The 23,972-nt window shown below is 33.0% G+C and overlaps 1 protein-coding gene across 1 annotated transcript; it reads right to left on the bottom strand.

Moving 5' to 3' along the window:
- Positions 1 to 644: 644 nt before the first annotated feature.
- Positions 645 to 1,770, bottom strand: LOC115876252 (protein ZBED8-like). The gene is made up of 2 exons (XM_030891964.1): positions 1,405 to 1,770; positions 645 to 974 (listed from the first exon to the last, which is right to left on the bottom strand). Exons 1-2 carry the CDS (start codon positions 1,768 to 1,770, stop codon positions 645 to 647), a joined length of 696 nt encoding a protein of 231 aa, XP_030747824.1.
- Positions 1,771 to 23,972: the final 22,202 nt, after the last annotated feature.

The following is a 23,972-nucleotide window of genomic DNA, read 5'->3' as shown; positions in this document are numbered from 1 at the left end:
AATTCCACGGACCCCTATCAGAAATAATAGAGGAAAATAAAAAAATCCCTATTTACATAAAAAGAAAATGTTTAATAACAGATTTATTACACGTACATTAGTAAACTAGTGAGAAGGATTCTGCTGTTTAGCCTCAATGAGAACGTTAAATTGTGGGGTTATTTTCAACAAGGCAAGGCGCATATCATCTGCGACGTTCAATCGGTTGCGACTTTTTGTTTTTATTGAAACCAGGGGTGCAACTTTGTTTATGTTTCAAAGCGATAGCAAAGTAATTTGTAGCTTGATGCACTATGTTCAGTAGCAACATCGATTCGTAGCGATATTCTAGTTTCTCGCTTTGTGGCGAGGCAACAGTCTAGACAGGTGTGCAAGAGTGTGATAGTGATACCATATTTCGCAGCATTTGAGCGACAATAGTTTTGCAATGAACATAGTAAAACTATTGGAAACGATCGGTTGCTGACTTGAACAAATTTGCACCCCAGAACCGAGAACCTTGCCTCGGGCAAAAGTACGTAATAGCCAATGGTATCACATAGAGTGGACATAGCTCGTTTGACAAGAAGAGGGTAAGCTTGACTTAAAGAACACCAAAACTCGCTAAGATCTTTTGCATGAAATTCAGCTTTTAAAACTTCTTTTTATCTCATGCCAATTAAGTCATCTGTAATGAGATCTTCATCGCTAATGTTATCCGTGTCGATTATAAATGGACCTCGCACCCACGTATCATTTTCAAGCGATTCTAAGTTAAAGTAGCCTTCAAAAGAAGCTTGCAATGTATCCAAATGCTTAGACACCTCTTTCTGTAGCATTTTCGATATCGTGTTGCCGTCACCTTGTGTTATTAACTCTTCAAACATCGGAAAATTTGCAAAGTTACCAGATTCCACCCTCCTTTTCCAAAGTGGCAGTTTACATATGAAACTTTTCAGCCGTTCAGATGCATCCACGATGATCACCGCAGAGACCTAAAGAGACAAGTTAATCTCACTCAATTGAGTAAATATATCTGCCAAATACGCTAGCCTCCGTACAAAATCTTCGCTCTCAAGATATTCAGACAGTGAATTTCCTTTATCTTTTAGAAAAAGTAACACTTCTGTCCTCAACTCAAACAATCGCTTTAAAACCTGTCCCATTGACAGCCAACGAACTTCTGTTTAGTAAAGCAGTACTTTATGTTCTGACCCCATATCTTGACAAAGTCTTTTAAACAGGCGGTGCCGCGGTAGTTTAAGGCTGTTGCTCTGATACTTATTTTGATACATGTAGACATAACGTCCTTCACGAATGTAGGTAAAGTCCGTGAGGCCAAGGTATGACGATGCAAGATACAATGAGTTATTATGACATGAGGGATCTCGTTCTTGACCAAAGCTGCGAAACCAGACGTATTACCAAGCATTGCGGGAGCTCCATCGGTGCAGATACTACCAAGTTTAGTCTTCCATTTTGTTCGATGAAAAACCTTTTTATCATTTCAAAAACATCTGAGGCCTTTGTAGTCTCCAAAAGTGAATTGCAAAAAAGAAACTCTTCTTTAATACTACGTGTGTCTTGTTGTACGTAACGGACAAATACCAAGAGTTGGCTACATTGTGACACATCGGTGCTTTCATCCAATTGAATACTGAATGGAAACGGTGAAACAATTAATTCTTCAACAACTTGTAAAACATTTGAAGACATTTCAACAATTCTAGAATGAATAACATCGTTTGATAAGGGAACAGCTTCAACGTTTTTTTGGATCCTTACGCGCATCGCGTAGTGTTTAGTGATTAAATACCTACTGAATTCGCCGCCGTACACTATTTATTTTCTTAATAAATATGTTTACAGTTAACTGGCGTAATGCGGATCGCGGACCCCTGATACACGTGCTATGGACACCTAAGGGGTCCATGGACTTTAAGAAATCCTGACCTAGACGGTTATTCAGAAGCTACAAACCTATCGATGGAAATATGTATGAAAACGTACACTATTTATTTTCTTAATAAATATGTTTACAGTTAACTGGCGTAATGCGGATCGCGGACCCCTGATACACGTTCTATGGACCCCTAAGGGTTCCATGGACTTTAAAAAATCCTGACCTAGACGGTTATTCAGAAGCTACAACCCTATCGATGGAAATATGTATAAAAATTTACTTTCTAGCACACAACCAGAGGATATTGGTACACATCTAGGTTGGTACAGTATGAACTCAGAAGAGCTGTACCCCGCCCCACTAACACCCTTGTAACTGTTTGATTGGCCATCAAACTGCAAATATTCACACGGTCATTGTGCAATGTCATTATGTCTATCTATAGAGTCGGGCATCAAGGAAATTTTTAATTATTGGTATTTTGAAAAAATCAAATAGTACAACTTATAGAACTTTTGGGGTGGTATTCAGAACTCTAACCAGAACTGTTTTTCAACATTGCGTTTCTTTCGTAAAGTCGATTTTTATGTCTATCTATAGAGTCGGGCATCAATGAAATTTTTAATTATTGGTATTTTTAAAAAATCAAATAGTACATCTTATAGAACTTTTGGTGTGCTATTCAGAACTCTAGCCAGAACTGTTTTTCAACATTGCGTTTCCTTCGTAAAGTCGATTTTTATGTCTATCTATAGAGTCGAGCATCAATGAAATTTTTAATTATTGGTATTTTTAAAAAATCAAATAGTACATCTTATAGAACTTTTGGAGTGCTATTCAGAAATGTTTTTCAATATTGCCTCTCCTTCGTAAAGTCGATTTTTATGTCTATCTATAGAGTCGTGCATCAATGAAATTTTTAATTATTGGTATTTTAAAAAATCAAATAGTACATCTTATAGAACTTTTGGAGTGCTATTCAGAAATGTTTTTCAATATTGCCTCTCCTTCGTAAAGTCGATTTTTATGTCTATCTATAGAGTCGTGCATCAATGAAATTTTTAATTATTGGTATTTTAATTTTATTATTTTACGGACATTGTGCATTCTAAAATATGCAGGGTGTTCCATTTAAATTAAACAAGTTATTGCCGTTTTAAGCTAGTAATAATTTAAAATAATATTTTAGACACTCTGTATAAGGTAGTATAATTTTTATTATTGCAACACAATAACTGATCAATAAATAAACTTTAGTAAATATTTAGTATTAAAAACTTTGATACCCTTGGAGAAATGAAGCCTTACAATTTTGACTGCAATTTCACAAAATTGAAAATATGTTTAATATTTTTTCAAAAACGGTAAGGTTTAAGTGTAATAAACCTTTATCAAATTTACCTTTATTTTAATAGAGGGGTAAACCGCAGAGGGAAAAGTGTACACCGTAATTCCTTTTACTCAAATAATTCCTCAGAATTCCTCGTAATTACTTCGGAATTCCTTGGAATTCCTTGGTCTTCAAGGTCAAGGTCAATCATTCAAGGTCTTCCTTAGAATTCCTTGGTACGAACTCGGTAACTCTTTCAGTCTGAACCAGCGTTGCCACCGCGGTTTCGCAGTTCCGCAATGAATTTTCTCGTGATTTTTATAAATGTCTAATGTCTCTATAAGTACTAGATCTAACAATAAAAAGTACTATTACGCGATTTACGTTTTTTTAGTTAAATTTTAGGACTAATAGGGGATCATGGCAATATGTCGGCACTTACTTATTAAAATTAATTTTTCTCGGGATTTTTTTTAAAATGATAGGTACCTAGTTTTATCTATAGGAAAGGAAATTAATAAAACTTCAGTTGCACGTCATAATACGATCACCATAAATTCCATAAGATTACGCATGGTGTCATTGATGAAGTGCACCTAAAGAAGTTGTATTAATTTCCTATAGTATATACCTAGGTAATTATTCCGAGGGAAATGAAAAAAAACAACTTTACACTTTCTGAGAACCGAATAAAAAATCTTCTGAGGGGTTTCTTTAAAATGGCTGGCGAAATCAGGGAACGTTATAAGTAGATCTTTCAGAAGTGGTTCAGCCGTACTATTGGAATATATTTTAGATATATAAACGAGGGGTACAATATTAAATTAAAAGAATATCTAACCTGTAGATATTTGATACTGGGAAATTTTGGAAGCGATTCGAAAACGAAAAACGGATTGTAAAAAATCGCCTGCAAAACGTTTTTCTTTAAATTCAGTACTACCTATTATCACCTATTATAGTATTCATGGTCTACTAATGTTCGTTAGTTAAGTTGCTTGTAATACCTCTTAATTCCTGTGGAATTCCTCTAAATTTCTATCGAATTCCTTGGAATTCATCGGAATTCTTACGCAAATCATTGGAATTCCTAGTAATTCCTTGGAATTCCTTGTAATTTCTTGGAATTCCTGTAGAATTCCTTCATAGTGTACACCATAATTTCTCTGCGGTTTACCCCTCGATTTTAATTGTAGAAACTAAAAATGTAATAATATACAGGGTGTTCCATTTAAAAAAATACAACTTTAATATTTTTTATTTATTTGGGATACTCTGTATCTTGTAAAAATATTTTTAAATTGTTGCTCTAATCCTTCAACGAACCCAAAACTTACAATTTGTAAAAATCTAATCGTTTAGCTACAAAATACTCCGTGTCGTATGTGGTGAACAACCCTGTATATATTTATATTCTTTAAACTGTGCTACTATGAACTGCCCATCATGTTCGACGTTTGGGAAATGCTTGGCAGGAGAGTTAGAGATCGCGAAGAGTTACCAGCTTCATTAAATGAACTTCGCTTGGTCCTTAAAGAAGAATCGGAAAACATAACGCAATATGATACATGCAGCCTCAATGACAGTATGAACAAACGTATACAGGCAGTTATAGCAGCTAAGGGAGGCAATGCAAAGTATCAGGGTGTTTTTTACAAGTTTTGTTTTCTGTTTGTGTACTTCAGTATTACAGATATTTTCCTTAATATCGTTAGTTCTGTTACCGTTATTAATGTTTATTAAAACCAGAACTGTATTGTTAGTTTTTAACGTTTTTTTTTTATTTAGTATAGAGTATCCGATGCAGCGTAATATGACGTTACGACAAAAGTCACCAAAAACCGTCTCGTCTTTTTAAAAAATTACATCAAAAGTAATGATAACTGAAAAAATTGCAAATTGATCGTGATCAGTTCATTTCGCTCTTAAAAATTAACCAAAGCGGGCATTGACGTGATCCAAAAAAACAAAATGCTCAGGAGACATGGTTTTTACCGTTAAATTATATTTTAGGAAAATTTACACACAAAATTATTGCACAGGGTGTTTTAAAGTTAGGATAAAAAAACAACCCCTTGATTAACCCTGTATAATATGCCAATTACTAAAGTTTACAAAAAAACAGAGTTTACGAATTAAAGTTGATATAATTATGTACAGTTTGATAAAAAATTCATGCAAATAGGGCTAAAAATAATAAAAATATAACACTTTAAATTTGACCAAAAATTTCTCTGCTGCGTTTTTTTGCATCTGAGTTTATAATTAGTATAGCATGTCCTACAAACCTTTATCAAGCTTATAAGATATTGTCATTATTTCATGCATTATTAGTAATCCTAAGCTTTTATTTTACCGCGAAGTATAAAATTTCCTTTAATAACTGAAGCGATTAAAAAATAAATTACATTCCTTTGAGCAGTTTTGCAAGAAATTAATCTCGGCTTGGACAACAAACAACAGTTAATATTATAATTCATTTCATTCTAGCCAGATTTTCTACGGATAAGGATTTTAAGAACTAATATATTGTTCAAAACCGCAAACGGCACACGCCATTACGGCGTTTTTTCTCCAATAGACCGCAAACTGTTTTATTTCCAACTAGATATCTAGGTTAATTAAACAATTTACGATACTACAACACAGTAACATTTCAAATATGATAGAAACGGCGAATATCGATTTATGAAAATCAAAGTTCTCAAATATACACGTTGTAATAAGAATATAAGTAAACTGGCGTGTACCCGCGACTTCGTTCGCGTCGAATTAATCATTTGTAATGGTGATGATTGATGATTGATGATAAAGCAAAGCAAGAATTTCTATTAACATACAAACTGGATAAAATTTTCTCACATTTATGTCAGCATGAGAAAAAACAATATGGCGATATTATTATATAACTTGGTAATATTTGAGAGGTAGTTTCATCTTGTTGGAATTTGACTTTCGAAAAATCCGTTTGCCAAAAGTAAGCTTTTTACGTCAAGCAGTTTAAGCAGAATCGTGGTTAATCAATTACCCAACTTTTTGGAACATCCTGTATGATTTTTTAAAAAAATTCAAAATATGTAAAAAAACAAAAGTAAATTATGCGTGTCCAAGCGTTTTCCCGAAAGACTAACCGTTTTTTAAATAACAAATATTGTAATACTTTAGGGGCATTTTCACCCTCTTGGAATTTGAGATTCGAGAAACGCCTCCTTATCGAAACTCTACACCCCACAGTCAATCCGTTTGCCAAAAATCAGCTTTAAACGTCAAGCAGTTTAAGCAGAATCGTTATTACTCAATGGTCATATTTTATGAAACACACTGTATACATTTTTAAAAAATCTTAAAATATGTAAAACAACAAAAAAAAATACGTGTTTAAGAGTTTTTCCGAAAAACTCACCGGTTTTTAAATAAAAGATATTCTAATATTTGAGGGGTGGTTTCACCCCGTCAGTGGCGCATCTAGAGATTGAGTCTGGGAGGGGTAGTGTGAATATTCAAAAAAGTTTGTAACTGTGGAAAAAATCTACTTGGATTGGTTTGGATATTCTGTTTTAATTTGTATTATTAACTTTTTTGTAACAATTTTATTTTATACCAAATTTTATCTTATTAATTAATTTCTTTCTGGGTAATTACCCCCATTACCCCTCCCGTATATACGGCCCTGTAGAGGGCTTGTTTCTCTCTACAATTTCCTGTTTCACAATGTACCGTTTGTGTGTCCGGGAAGGGTTCATAGTTTCAGAGTTGTCGATTTTCGAAAGAAATCAGTACATGTATATTATTTCGTATATTTTTCATTTTATTGATTTTATGGAAGGCACTGTTCATTAAAATGTTGTATCCTATGTTATAGGGCTTGTATCCTATGTTATAGGGAAAGAACTGTTTATTAAAATGTTGTATGTTGTATCCTATGTTATAGGACTTGTTTCTCTCTACAATTTCCTGTTTCACAATGTACCGTTTGTGTCCGGGAAGAGTTCATAGTTTCATAGTGGTCGATTTTCGAAAGAAATCAGTATATTTATATTGTTTCATATATTTTTCAATATATTGATTTTTTGGAAAGCACTGTTCATTAAAATATTTAAAATGTATCCTATGTTATAGGGCTTGTTTCACTCTACAATTTCCTGTCTCACAATGTACCGTTTGTGTCCTTAGGGTTCATAGTTTCATAGTTGTCGATTTTCCAAAGAAATAATTAAAATAAATTAATTTCTTTCTGGGAGGGGTAATTACCACCATTACCCCTCCCGTATATGCGCCCCTGCACCCCGTTAGAATTCGAGTTTCGAAAAATCCCTTCTTATCGAACCTCTACACCCTAAAGTCAATCCGTTTTCCAAAAATCAGCTTTTTACGTCGAGCGCTTTAAGTAGGATCGTGGTTAATCGATGACCAGATTTTTTAAAACACCCTGTATACATTTTTAAAAAATCTTAAAATATGTAAAAAAAAAACAAAATAAAATATACGTGTTTAAGCGTTTTTTGGGAAAATTTTAGAAAAATTTAAGTAAAAAATATTATAATATTTGAAGGGTGGTTTCACCCCCTTGGACCTGGAATTTCCAAAAATTTCTTCTTATCGCACATCTACACTCTAGAATCAACCTGTATGCCAAAATTGAGCTTCTTACGTTGAGTGGTTTGAGCAGGATCGTGATTAATCAGTTAGTATAGATAAGAATGCACACACTACGAGATCTCGTAAACCAGAAATAAACTTGTAGAGCAATATGGAAATGTAGCATGTAGAGTAATAATGGAAATGTGGCATTTATTGTGACAAACACTCACCGGTATGAAAAACGGGCACCTAATTTTGACAATGTTGATGATTTTTTAAGCAATTTGTAGCTAAATTATTTGGCTTTTTAATGTCTCTTTCTGAATTAAAAATGAAAGTTACCATCTGTAAATTATATGAGGGAAAACAAAATGTTGATATTTTGGCGAAAGTTTGAAACACCCTGTGGAGTACATTAACAAAGCAAGGAATTATTATTTTCTCATCTAGGTGTATCTTTTCTCTTTATTTTTTTTTTGTTTAATCTCAATAGCATTAGCTAGATATTCGCCTTTGAAGAAGACACTAACAATTTTTCGTATTTTTTACATTAAAACCATGTGTTTGCTTCTGGTCCTAGTCAACATATATAAAATAGTATTTATGATTTATGTATTGTCACTGTCTTTGAAAAATCATATTATTGTCTATTGGGCATTTACTCTAGCAGATCAGATATGGCTTGAAGTCCAAAAGTTAATCTTTACCGCAGTGGTGTAACAACAGACTCACGGGCCTGTGTGCAAAAATTTTACCGGGCCCCCTACTACACTTACATATTTCAATACTTATGTACTAATCTGAATAATATGCACTCATATTTTAGGTTAGAAATAACAATATCAAATTAATTTTTATTCACTGCAACACAGAATATGTAACCCAATTTATTACTGCAACACAGAATATGTAACCCAAAACATATAAAATATCAAATAAATATAAACAAAACAAAAAACAACAAAACTAACTAAATTAAAATAAACAATGTAAATAGGAACATGAACATGTTAAAATTCTTTTTCCTTGCTTTAACAAGGGCGAAAGTTGACACAATAATATCAATGTCTATTGTACGAGTAACTTCATTTTCTCTTGAAATAATTGCCAAAAAAGTGGCAGTTTCGGGCACCTCTCGTAACTCAGCTGCCTTATCGTCCGCTTAATACAACCATTAGGTAACTAGAGTTTTTGTGATTTTCAGTTACCTAGTTTGGACAGTATAATTTTTCATGCTCTTTTTGATGCTACAACTAGCTTAGTTCTATTTCTATTCGATGGTATAGAAATCCAGTGACAATACCGCAAATTTTCTTTTTTTTTCAAATTTAATGCTCTAATGAAAAATCACATATTTCCAGTTATTTTTATTTTGCAAAATATAAAGGAAAACACAGCTACAAAATTGCACAAGAACAAGTGTAAAGTAATAAGTTATCTTCGCGATAGCGTGTGCTAGTTAAGTAGTTAAGAAGACATGTGATAGATAAGAACTTAGTTCGTGATCGCCCGATTCTGCTTGATTTGCTAATAGATATGGGAATGTGATAGATATGAGAATGTGCTTACATGCACGGTACATCGATAGTTACGCCACTGCTCTACCGTTATCAATTAAAGCAACAATAGCCGATACTTCAGAACTTAAAACCATCTCTACTAGAGTATACGTTAATAAACAATAATAATATGACATTTTAATAACAGTGACATTACAAAAACAATAAACAGTATTTTATAAGTGTATTGATAAGAACCTAAAATCAGTGCTAAAATTGCTGCAAATCGTTACTGTCTTATTCAAAAGCGAATATCTCCAATAAAAATAAAGCTTTTGAGATGAATAAAAAAACTATAACTATTAAATAACTATCGAGAAAAGACGTACCTAGATGATTAAATAGTTTTTTAATTCCTTCCTTTGTTTGTGTTAACATATTCCACAGTGTGTTTTTCACCAAAATATCAACATTTTGTTTTATCTGGTATAATTATTGACAGATGGAAACTTTCATTTTAATTTAGAAAGAGAAACTGAAAGGTCAAATAATTTTGCTACAAATTGCTTAAAAATCATCAAAATCGGCCAGCCAAAACAAAACATATTAAACTTTAAAATACGTCAAAATTTTAACGTGCCCGTTTTTCAAGCCGGTGAGTTTCTCGCCGGATCTTTCCAAGTAGAGTCTAAAAAAAATAAAAATTAATTCAAAAAAGTTCGGCCATTCTCAAATAATTAATATTGTTAATAACTTTGGAAGTAATCAGTAATTTTTTTTAATTTCTAATATAATTTTGAAAGGTCCACAAAGCCCATTGTTACATAATTTAATCATATTTGTTTCGTGTAGTGTTCATTCTTATATGGGAGATGGTATAGTGTTGTGTGTACCTGAACACTTTGTCGAACACTTCGTAATTCTTATAATTATAGGCTTCATATATTTTCGATTTAAATTGCACCCTTTGTATTTTTTGGTTTTATGGGGTTTGAATTATGAATTGTGTATTTCTAAACCATAGTTCATTTAGCAAATGTTCAAAATCATCTTCCTTCATTAACAAGAGAAAATCAATATCACAGGTTTTATTTTCTCTTTGTCACGCGTCATAATATTTAGTATAATTTTGATGAAGAATTGTCTCTAATAGAAGAATGCCTCTACTTTTTAGACATAATAAGTCTTCTATACATCATGGTAGCCCTGAGCAAAGTCCCTCTTTTTCTGATCATAAATTTTGCTGCGGTCATCGCCGAATATTAAAACTTTATCGCTATTTCCTTGTCCACTTGGAAATTAAAATGCCCTTTCCTGGTATACAGGACCGCAAACTGTCACATTCGTTACCTTAGGGGATGAGATATGGACGTAAGAGATTTTTGTGAGTTTTATAATGCAATGCATACGCAGAGGCGTAGTTTTTCCAGATTATTAAATAACTATATTAATTTATTTTTTTTATTCTATTATTGTATCATGGACTTTTGTAACCTGGACATTTAAAACGGACATTATAAAAAAACTGCAAGTCGCACAACACTTAATGGAATGAAATATGCTGGGAATAACCAAAAGAGACTGTAAAAGGATAGAGTGGATAAAACAAATGACCCACGTAATAGGTGTCATCTACAGAATCAAATCCCTCAAGTGGCAATGGGCAGCTCGGGACACCTCGCAAGAAGGATGGACAATAAATGGACATGAGGAATTAAGGGACCTAGAGGAAGACCAAACCTGAGATGGGACCATGATTTAGGAAATTAGCAGGGATAACTTGGGCCCTCATAGCAAACAATAGACAACCAATGGGCCCAACTACAAAGAGAGTATCTAAATATGTGAGGGAGGCTACAACATAATTGGAAATGTAGAATGTAGAATGTTTAGGAGGGGAGTTAATCACCGCGACCTTACAGATCTATTGTGTGTTCCCCTTTCTTGAGATATAATGAGTTATAACTCATTATACAGTCTCAGGGCTTTAACAAAAGCCAGTACCTGAGACGGCTCCACAGAGGCCAGCACTCCGTCCTCGACATTAGCCGTACCAAAGTTCATGGCAGTGGCATAAGTGTTTCCCCATTTTCCCCACAGAATCTGTATTCGCCGTTATTTCTCAGCTTCGGCCTACAGAGGTGTTCGTTGATGAGACAGTGTCCTGTTAGTGCCCGTGACAATCCGAAGATTGTTTTTACTTAAATCAAGGAAAACCTTTAATTTTTCTCGGTCGTATGTTCTGAGGTCAAGTTCTGATGTACGCATCTTTCGATAGCGTAAATTTGGAAAATTTCAATAATTGGAAATGGTTGAATGAGCTGAGAATGATGATGATGCTGATTCTTGTATATTTTAAGCATTTTCTATTGCGCTGTCATATAAATTACATAGCCACTATGCATAACTTGTTGTACATCGTTAAAATCGCAATGAATTTATCTATTTAGATGTGTATAATATTATAAACAGAAGGAAAAAATTAATCGGCAAGCCCTCAACTAACTCGCAACCGTATACACCAATGTACACGATTCACATTGGCAGACATTCACACTCACACACAACAACCACATCTACATCAGTGTACACTAGCGTAACTGCCTTCCAGCGTCATCAGTACGCTAAGGAATCAGCAAGCGATGACGATCCCAAAAAAAATATAAACCAGGAAGCAAACGATGCACGAGGCAACCCAGCAGATGAAAAAAAAAACCGATGATGAAAACAAAAGCCGCAATACCCTTAACCGAGGTCAAAACAGTGTACATTGGTGTATACGGTTGCGAGTTTGTTGACGGCTTGCCGATTAATTTTTTCCTTCTGTTTTTATATATTCCTCTCACTATTTCAATTTTTATTTTATAATATTATATACATATAATTATTAATTATTGGATAATACTTTTTTATTTATTTTCTGGTCTATCGAAATCTATATTTTCTAACTATCGAGACTTAGGGTTATGTAAACTGAACAAGGAGAACCAAATGCAATAATCGTTTCAACTAAAAAAGCATTCTCCCCTAAATAAGTTAAGATAAGCTGTACAAGTGAACATATTTCCTGAAATATGTCCTAGTTACAGTTTACACAGTTTAGGTCTGCATTAAATTCATGCAGATATATATAATATGTATATGAGTTAAAAAAGAACTTAGTTGGGAAAAAGAACTTTTATAATTCCCCATCTTGAGCTATTTGCATACAGTTACTGTGGATACGCCTTAAGTCGTCACGCCATCTGGTTGGAGGAATATCTCCTCTGCTCCCGAATGCATCATGTCTTGGTCATTCTATTATTTTCTTCGTCCATCGGTCATCGTTTAGCCTTGCATTGTGCCCTGCGTAATTCCATTTAATTTTTTCTATGGCATCCATGACTTTTGTTCTGTTTCGATATTCTGGACTTTGTCTCTCAGAGATAGCCCCAACATTGATCTTTCAATTGCTCTTTGCGTTATTCTGATTTTGCTTACAGTTTTCTTGGTTAATGGTAGGGTCTTCGCACTATACGTTAATAGGTTGCACGCATTGATTGAATACCTTTCTCTTCAAACATATCGGAAGTGCCCCCTTTTAACAAAGCGATGTTTACAAAAAATACCTAACTATTTTATTTTGTAAATTTTCTTACAGTGCAATTAGCGAAATACCCAGAGGACTTTTTTAGGGAAATTACTATTTTTACTGTATTATCTACATTTTTAATATTAAAATTTACATTTTCGCCTCTCTGTAAAGGTGCGTCATAAATAGTTGCGTGGTTGTTCTCTGGAGCGGTTATATAATATTAATAATAATTAATATACAATATTATATACTATAATAATCGAATTTTTCAAAAATTTAATTCTCACGCAGTTATTTTTAACCCCAACACTGATCCCATTTACCCTCATACCACCACTTCACCCCTGTAGTCTGGACGGGGGTCAACCATAATTAACGTCTTGTCGTTAATCACTTCAGTTCGGGTGGCCAGAACACGCTTTGTTTAAGATTGCGACCGATGGGGATTGGGAGGAGGAGGAGGAGGAGGCAATCTCGCACTCTGGTGTAACTTGGACACATTCCTCAAGTGCCGCAAGTAAGGCAATTACGAAGATGATTTGATAATTTCGAGAGATGATGGTCAGCAGAAACGTCCGTCATGGAAGGTGAATAAATCTGAGATTAGCATGGATTAGAGGAGGGCAAAATACGGGTATTTGTGTACTCCCTTCTATGGGGAGATATACCAGGTGCGTCTTGAAAGTGGCTCAGCTCTATAACTTTTTTATTTTTTTCAGATAAAAAAACGAGATTTGGTTTGGTTTTAGTATATGACATAAACTAGGATTTATTGACACATTCAATTGTTTTTGGTGACTAAAATGACTACAACTTTTGATTTTTAAATGGCACCCTTGGTATATTTCTACTTTATTCGAAAGAAAATGACGCTCTGAGTAGAACGACATATCATATGTCAACATTTGATATTTTTGCTTAAAAATATTGCTATTTTAAATTTCAATCTAGGTTCTGTAAAAAAGACTAATTTTTTAATCAAGGAGCCTTGTAAAAGTAGATTTGATCGTCTAATGTTTTTCGTGTCTTGTCCTGGTCGGTTAAAAGTAAGGATAGGCAAGACAAGAAATCTTGTCTTGACAAGAAATTTCTTGTCTTGTCTTGAAATATTTTCAAGAATTAAAAAAAATCTTGTCTTGACCATTTCTTGAGAGTTGATTTCTTGTCTTGATTCAAGAAATCTTGAAATTTCTTGATATTTTGACAAAAGGGGAACCCCAGTTTAAAATTCGTTTCTTAAAGGGGAACCCCCTGTTTAAAAGTCGCGGTGAGATTGGTTAATGTAATGTTTATGCTTTATGCGTATAATCGAGGGTCAGGTATCTAATTTTCAAAAAATTCATTGCTCATTATACTACAGTAACCAAAATCATCAGATTTACATAATTTTGTTAATTATTATTATTATTATCTAACATTAAAATGAGTGATTGTGATGGTTCGTTTGGCAGCAAATCTGAGCCATTCGTAATTGAATCTGGTTCAGAATACCCACCACCTTAGACACCCGGACGTAGAAGTTTAATTATTAGTTACTTTGTCAGTATATATATATATATACACACTGTCTTACACGTTAAAATCCTATACACAGAGTTGACCTGTCCCGATGTGTATATATATATATATACTGACAAAGTAACTAATAATTAAACTTCTACGTCCGGGTGTCTAAGGTGGTAGGTATTCTGAACCAGATTCAATTACGAATGGCTCAGATTTGCTGCCAAACGAACCATCACAATCACTCATTTTAATGTTAGATAATAATAATAATAATTATCAAAATTATGTAAATCTGATGATTTTGGTTACTGTAGTATAATGAGCAATGAATTTTTTGAAAATTAGATACCTGACCCTCGATTATACGCATAAAGCATAAACATTACATTAACCAATCTCAATAAAATACTATATAGTTAATCACTGTTTAGCCTTTAAACAAAGTTTATACAAACGGTGCAAGTGGGCATAAGTGTCCCAGAGAAAGCCATTTTACAATAGTTATTTTACAAATTGGTGTTTATGTTTAAAAGCAACTGACGATTATACTGATGAAAATTGATTAGTTAGTTATGGAGTCACTAAGGATCTTACGTCACATTAGTTAGAAGTTTAACCATTTAATTTTTGCTAATCCAATCTTTTTTGAGTTCTGATCGGGACCGGCCCACTGGCCCATCTTTCCACCGGCCCACCGGGAATTTTCCCGTTTTCCCATATGGCCCATCCACCCCTGTACTGGTTGCATAACTGCATTACAGCTACATAACCGCAACGTGCATTGAGGAACTTGGCGAATTCGCCAGAAAGTAAAATAAAATTACAGAATTCTTTAGAACGTTTCAGAATCACTCGCCAGGGGGTATATAAAGGCCCGCGCTTTGGCAGTTGGCAGTTTGAAGTTTGATAATACTGCGCTTTATTGTGAATTAATTGGCGAAGGTGCCAGTACTATTAGAGTAATAGTAGTTGCATAAATTGTGTTGTAAAATAGTATAAATTGTGTGTACAGAATGAGAGAAAATAAATTTGTTAAGTATTTTATCGTGAGTTTAAATTAGTGGACCCACGGTATCCGTAACAATATGTACCTGGTGATCAACTAAGAATAGACGCCGGCTGTATCTCAGAAACCACTTAAAAACAACGCTGGTAATTACTTTCAAGTTCCAAAAGACTCCATTAGGGAGATCTGTTATGGAAAATCAAAAAACGGGATTTTTCTAAATTTTGTTACGATGTACTTAAACAGCCGTTAAACGGTAGCCTACTAAAATGCCGTTAATAGATATTGTGACGTCGGTCATATCGGCGGGAAGTAATGCCTACCTATAAGCATTTTGCAAGAGGACCTGTGGCTCCGTGGTTGAGGCTATCGTTTCGTGAGCGAATGGTCCGTGGTTCAAATCTCACGCCGACCAAGACTTTTTTATATTTTTTTTTGCTTATAGCGTGATCTTATTGCGTTGGTTTCACTCTTTTTGGTTGGATTGGTTTAGTTATTTGGCGGGTTGGTTAGCGTGGTTATTTGGAGGGTGTTAATTCATTGGTTAGTTGGTTATTCGGTGGGGTTGGTTGGTTTTTACTAATTTATATTTGTTTTTTATATTTTTTTTATCAGTGTCGAGGTTAGTTGCGTTGGTTAAGTTGATTATTTGGTGGGGTGGATAGCGTTGCGTCCTTATAAAATTCCTATATTTCATAAAGCCCGTCAAGTGCGTCACATCAACCACGTCATACCTATTAACGGCATTTTAGTAAGCTACCGTTTAACGGCAGTTTAAGTACAGCCATTTTGTTAAGGTATATTTCAAATATAACAATTATTGTAATCAACGAGTAATTTTGAATATTTTTAGTATAACATATTTTACTCTATCTCAGAAAATAAAGTGACAGAGGAAGGTTAAATTTAGTTTTATTAAAATAAGGATATTTAATATAGAGGGTCCGGCATTAGTGTGTCGGGCATCTGTAGCTCCTAGAATAAAAAACTTGAGAATTTTGTTTAAGTGCAAACCTAAAGTACATATGTACGAGGGTGTATTTCAGAAAATATTTTAACTTTTACAGGGTGGCTCAAAAAAGTGTGAGTGGATCGGGATGATTTTTTTAAATGGCACACCCTGTATATTATTGCGTTTTTGCTTCCTTTCATGTACTTTACATAATCCTAAGTAAGATGTGAGTAAATATATTACGATAATTTCAAAAGGTATTAATAACAAATTAATATTAAAAAGTATTAATAAACTTCTTTAAAAAAATATTACAAATACAAGAACTGTCCTGAAATCAAAACTATATTAGGTATTTACTTTAGATGGTCTATAGTCTATATCAACTTTACTATAAATTTTGTAATCTTAAATCATACAGGGTGTTCAAAATTCTCTGCTAAGATTTCTAAAATATAAAATAATTTTACGTTTTTTTTTTAAATTGAACACCTTGTATATTATTTTTTTATTAGATGGAGAGTTAAAAAATGTTTAAATGTTTAAATACAAAAAATATTTTTTGTATTTAAAATATTTCAAAATTTTTAATGGTATTGCAGATACACTTAATATTATTTCATATGGCTCTTTCAACGGTCAAATACGAGAGAAAAATCATTGGGTGGCTTTGAAAAAAAATTACTGTGGAAAATGCCATATAAAATATAAAACCGCGAATATCTGCGTAACCTTGAGGTAAAAATTCTTCTTCTTGTACGAGTAATTCATAGTTTTACTATTTTTATTATTTATTACTTAAGAACTCTTTAACTATACATTTAAAAAGGCGTTCCAAGCTCTTAGTTCTTTTTGACTAATAATAATTCAATCCTTTTAAAGTTCCATTTTGTTGGCTCGGATGTACCTAGTTAAAAATTATTAGTTTCATTCATAACAATTTCAAATTTCCAAACTAGCACTGCAGTTAGTTTTCTAAACTGTTTTTGACAATAAAAATAACCTTTTACATCCACTTTTTCGTGTCTTAAGTGTATGCCGATATATTTACTTCACCGGAACTTTCATTTTATTCATTAAAAACACGTCTCCATTTTGTAGTCACTCATTCAGAAAATTAATAACAAAATTGATCGATCAAAAACTTATTTCCCAAGTCATAAATAATAATTAGATTTTAATTAATTACTTGCAATTTTCAAATTAGTTGTATAATTATTGCATAATATAACGATAACCCCTTAAAAGGATATTCTCATTTCTCTAATGATTACGCTTTAATAATATTGTATCAAAATGTAGACTAAATTTACATGCGAGATAAATGTTTGAATTAAAGAATATAAATATAATTAAAAAAAGGTAATTTTTGTAATTCCAAGATTTGTCAGCATTGTAAAATGCTTCCCGAAGTAGTTACAGCCCTCAAAGGTTAAATAAAAATAATATATTTTGTTTATTTTTAAAAACATTGGTAAGTCGTTTATCTTGAAATTTGGTCCTCTTACACACCCTTTAAATGCCAAAGCAAATAGCGATAGCGTAGAATTCCGTAACAGCCCTGAAAGGGTACATTAGGGTAGAGAGTACTACTGGTGGTACTTCTAAATTTCAGGAAAAATGGTTTATCAATGTTCTTAAAAATAAACAAAATATATCATTTTTTAACCTTTCGAGGCCTGTAACTTGTTCGGGAAGCATTTTAGGGCATATTTTCAGAGGTACTTTTTGTTTTATTTTTATCTGTAGAATCGCCCAATAAAGTTGGATACGCTATTTTCTGACACTCTGTATAATATTATAAAAATTATATTATAAAAACTATTTAATTTTTTAGGAAGTTTTTAGCTATCAGTAAATGATATTCATTTATTTGTTTTGTGCTATCAGTAAATGAATAATATAGGCTGAGCACAAAATCTTGATAATCAGCTGATAGCACAAAACAGAAGTGAAATTTTAGTTGAAACAAATTTATTGTTACATACAGTTTGTTAGAACTTATAAAAGAATCTTAAAAGTATTCATGAGATGAGCAATAAGTATAACTTATTTTTGATTCTGTTTAGAACTCACTTACGAATAGACAAATAATTTCTTTGGAATCCTATTAAGCAATTTGTCGTGATATACAGGGTGGTCCGAACTGTGTTCCGGAAACTTCGGCAGCATATTTTGCAGATAAAAATAAGTAAAAAAGTTCGTATAAATGTTCTACAACGCTTAGTTTCGGAGATACAAGGTGTAGAAATTTTGTTTTTATTTCGATTTTTTCCAAATAATTTCTGAAGTAGCCTCAATATTTGTATGAAAATTGGCATCTAGGAGTTTTTTGACATGAAAAATTTGATTTTGATGTCAAGATGACTCCTACTTGTAGAGGGCGCCACATACATATTTTTTAACTGGTTTGAAGAGTAATAACTTTTCGTCTGTATACCTGTATAAAACTACTGAGTTAAAAAAATAGATTACGACGTTTTTTACGCAAAAAGGTCTCTTGGTAAAAATATCTACGAGTAATAATAATAAATCTAAATTATCAATACCAGCATTATTGACATAAATTAAACGTGTTGACTAAATAGTTATTAGACTGAAATCATAAATTTGAAATGTTTTTGTACCAAAAGTTCAACAGAAACTGTTTTATCATCATTTTTTCGCAGAAAAATTTATAATGAATTTAAAATATAAAAATTTCCCAAATTTATTATTTCAGTCAAATAATTACCTAACTCTCAACTTGTTTATTTTTTGTCAATAATGACATGTATTGACTATTTCCATTCTAAATATCTTGAGAACGGTTGCTCGTAGCGATCTTTACCAAGAGACATTTTGTACGTAAAAAATTATGCAAATGTATATTTTTTCACTCAGTAGTGTTATACAGCTACGAACGAAAAGTTATAACTATTCAAAACAGTTAAAACAGATGTAGGTGGTGCCTCCCACAAATAGGAGTCATATTGACATCAAAATCAAATTTCTCATGTCAAAAAACTTCCAGATACTAATTTTCATCCAAATATTGATGTTACTTTATAAATTTATTTGGAAAAAATCGAAATAAAAATAACATTTCTACACCCTGTATCTCCGAAACTAAGAATTTTAAGACATACATTTATACGAACTTTTTTACTTATTTTTATATGCAGAATATGCTGCCGAAGTTTCCGGAATACAGTTCGGACCACGCTGTATACATATACATAAAACCAACGCTATTCATTTATTTAAACTAAGAAAAGAAAAGAATAATTTATTGAGTATCAAAGTCATTACTTCCTCTTTTTTGTACTGACGATTTTCCTGATATTAAACTTATTATAGTAGAAAATCTTAATAATTAATACCTCGTCAACAAGTTTATGAACGGGTGCGAACAGAATATTATTTCCGTGATGTTTTTTCTAGCCGCAATTATTAATTTGCAAAGCAGGATTAGTTTTTTCTTCTTCTAAAATCTGCTTCTTATCTAAGCAGGACCGCATTTCTATGATATAACTAATTAATTTAACGGGTTAGGAGGAAAAACGTCAAAGAACTGATACATTTTATTTTATGATAAATTATTTACAAATAATTTCTAGAATAAGCACTGGTTAAATCATAAATTCAGCATACTGAAAGCTGAAATTTGGTTTATAGGCTAAGGAAAGTCAACATGTTCGATATGTTGACTTAATATGATTCTTTTTATATTTTTGGACATATTGTCTTACTACACGACTAACTAATATAAAATTAACAATCTAAGTGCGACTAGGCTGTTATTATAATTTTATTTCATAATGAGTGAAAATCAACAAAAATAAATTTCATTTTAAACAGAAAATATTGAAAACAATTTTAACTATATTTCTCACAACTAATAATCTGTATTATTGCCTCCTCGAGCCTCAATGCAAGCTGTGAGACGACGTGGAATTCTCTCAATTAAGTTGTCCAGAAGATGTTGAGGAATGGCTTCCCATGTTTCGCGCGCAGCAATTTTCAATTCATTTAAGATACGGGGGATCATTCCTTTTGACAATATGGCGTTTTAGCATGTTCCAAGCATGCTCGATCACATTCATATTTGGAGACATCGGTGGCCACCACATTTTTCTTATACCCTCTTCCTCACAAAATTCGCGAACCGCTAAAGTGCGATGGGGAGGAGCATTATCGTCCATGTAAACAAATTTATCCCCCACTGCCCCTCGAAATGGACGCACAATAGGCTCTAAACCGTCTTTAAGATATGAGGCACCTGTCATTGTGCCATCTATAAAAGCAAGAGGAGTTCGAGCTCCGTGCATTATACCTGCTCATACCATAATGCTTCCCTCTTGAAACGGGACACGGGGTTGAGCTGCATTTCAAGCGTGCTCATCTTCCAGATGCTCTCCAGACCAAAGTTCGTCGCGAGTCTGACACTAGGCCTATTCTTGTTTCATCACTAAACATGACGAAATTCCAGTTAGGTCCATTTGCTCTCATCTCCTCAGCCCATTGTGGTGGCGTAATTTTGTGCTGTAAATTAAGCTTTGGAACACGTAGAGGCCTCCTTAAATGTAACCCTCTGTCATGAAGTCTTCTTGTTATGGTCTTTCTTGAAACATTTACTCCTTCAAGGCGAGCTAACTCATTTTTAATAGCAGCACTAGAAAGCAGGGGATTGCGTCGTGCAATTTATGGATATTTGACGGTCTTGCACATCAGTAGTAACTCTCTTTCTACCTCTTCCAGGCCGGTCTGTAACCTCGTTTGTCTCCCTGAATTTTTTAATATTCGCGAAACATCGCTTTGGTTTAACTCCTACAATTTCAGCTATTCCAATTTGCCGGTAGCCCTGTTGAGACAGTGTTACTATTCTGACTTTATTAAACTGTGAAATAATGTTTCTAGGTATTTTAAGCCCAAAACAACGGTCAAATTTCTTCTGAAATCCAAGAGACCATAAATCGAAATGTGCAAGAATTTGTAATAATATTGGGTCTGCGCGATAAATTGTTTACCATATTCATTTTAACAAAAAAAATGTTTATTATAGGTTATCAAAGCTATGTATAAAAAAAAGATTATTTAAATTCCTTTCCGTATGTTTTTAAACGATATATGGAATAATTTTGGCCATGTGTGTATAGGTCGAGGTATAGGTACTTATAATATCAAAATAAAAAAAAATGTGAAAAATTAATGATTAAGAGAAATTGTCCAGTCTGCAATCAATAACCAATTAGTCCGGCGTTAACTGATTTTGCATCCACTTAAATGCTTAGGTGTATCGTTCATGCTGTAAGCCTTAATTAGAAATTATCTTTGCCCACTCAGTGTCTTGGCTCTGGCGACATTAGACACAGTGGGAAATTGATTAGTGATTGTTGGCCGAACATGTAATTACGCTTTGCTTAAAGATTTATTGCTCCTGAATGTCAGGTTTCGCTCAATTTTTATTCAATAAAATTCCGATATATGCATACGATCAAAGATAATTGTGAGACTGCGGCGTATGTTGATATTCAATTTAAAATTGGCTGCAACTTTTTTGGTCGGCTTAATGGTAGACATAAAAATTATTAACCGATTTTTAATAAAAAAATATAGTATACTTTAAGAAGGTGTTACTAAATCGTATAAAATAGCTCTGCATCATATATTTAAGGGCGTTGTGTATTTTTCATCATTAAATCTAATATATTGTGGACATACTGCTAAGTAAATACATCGAATACAAGGTGATCCGAGCTGTATTCCGGAAACTTCGGCAGCATATTCTGCTGATAAAAATAAGTAAAAAAGTTCGTATAAATGCATGTCCTAAAATGCTTAGTTTCGGATATATAGTGTGTAGAAGTTTCCTTTTTATTTGGATTTTTTCCAAATAATTTATGAAGTAACGTCAATATTTGGATGAAAATTGGTGTCTGACATGAGAAATTTGATTTTGATGTCAATATGACTCTTATTTGTAGGGGGCGCCACCTACATGTGCTTTAACTGTTTTGAAGAGTAATAACTTTTCGTCCGTACCTGTATACAACTACAGAGTGACAAAATATACATTTCCGTAACTTTTTATGTAAAAAATGTCTTGGTAAAAGTTGCTACGAGCAACCGTTCTCAAGATATTTAGAATGAAAGTATAAGAAAATATTTTACTGATATTTTTTCAATCTCTTTTTCTTCTGAAATGAAAAAGATTAAAAATAACAGGTTAAGATTCTTAAATTGCACCCCAACTTGAAACTGGTGTATCTCTTTCATAATTGCAACTTATTGTTAACAGCAATTTGAAAATACAGGATAAACGCCGTCCAAGTCCAATTTTGTATCTGGACGTAATTTCAGATGAACGGAATAAATTAACAATAACAATTTGGAGTTTATTTTGGTATGTGACCGTATCAGGTTCAATCAGTTAAAATCGCTATTAACCCGATAATTGGAAAATTATGCCGGGCTGTAGTTAGCGATAATAATTGCACGCCGGTAATGCGACGATTAATATACAGCAGAGGACAAGACGGAGCTTCAGACGGATACAGATGCGACAGAACTGGAAGGACATCTGCCGCCTTGGTACGTATTTTAATCTTTGACAGGAGTAGGTACAAGACACGAGGGAATAGCGATCCAAACCGATATTTAAAACATCGATTTTTATGAATAATAAAGCTATAATATAATAAGAAATATCAAATCTTCACACTTTGGAATTGTTAAGAAACCTTTTACAAGATAGATCACATTGTGTTGTCATGAAACGTGGAAGTTTAAAACAAAAATCTAGTTATATTCCTATGATTTCTGGGGTTCCTCAGGGATCTATTCTGGGGCCACTTTTATTTTTGTTATATGTAGCTGACATGGATAAGGAATTACAGTTTTCTAAATTGCAGCAATATGCAGATGATTCTCAAATTTATTGGAAAATAGATACTAATAATTTGGCACAATTTCAGTTAAATTTTAACGACGATCTCAATAAAATTAATAAATCTGCTCTGGATCATAATTTGAAATTAAATGCCGGTAAATCTTGTGTTATAGTATTTGGTAGTGATATAAACAAAATTACAAATATGGCTGGTAAAATGAATATCCATATAGATAATGTTGCGATACCCATTGTTACAGAGACTAAAAATCTTGGATTCTATTTTGATGCGAAGCTTTCTTTTCAGGCACATATAACTACTAAATTAAAGGCTGCTTATATACGTTTGAAGAATTTTTCGTCTCTTAAGAAATATATACCATCAAAGACTAAGTATCAATTATTTTATCTTTATTTGATTACGGCGATGTTGTTTATGGTATATCCACAAAGGCTAGATTTTCTAGAAATATCCAAATACTTCAAAACTCGTGTCTACGGTTTTCTTTTAACATTCCTTTTAGACTTTCCAAAAAAACCCTTTATGGGTATTTCGCCACTGCACTGCAAGAAAACAATTCCTTTTAGAGATCATATAACGCCACATCTTAAAAATTTATCTATTTTATCCATGACTAACAGACGACAATTTCATTTAATGACATTCATTTATTGAATTTTAACTACAGAGCAGCCTCCCTATTTATTCTCATTGTTTCACTACGTTGACCATGATCATTCGACTAGGCAAATGCATTATTTTAAAATTCC

This window comes from Sitophilus oryzae, unplaced genomic scaffold, assembly GCF_002938485.1.
Source record: "Sitophilus oryzae breed Bouriz unplaced genomic scaffold, Soryzae_2.0 scaffold_1059_pilon_pilon, whole genome shotgun sequence".
Classification (NCBI taxonomy): Eukaryota; Metazoa; Arthropoda; class Insecta; order Coleoptera; family Curculionidae; genus Sitophilus; species Sitophilus oryzae.
Note: the sequence above shows the minus strand (reverse complement) of the source record. Positions and strands in the feature narration are given on the sequence as shown.

Coding starts and splice junctions, on each gene's coding strand:
- LOC115876252 (XM_030891964.1), bottom strand. CDS start 1,770: ATGCGCGTAAGGATCCAAAAAAACGTTGAAGCTGTTCCCTTATCAAAC. Junction 975..1,404: donor TGGAGCTCCCGCAATGCTTG/GTAATACGTCTG, acceptor TTGTCTCTTTAG/GTCTCTGCGGTGATCATCGT.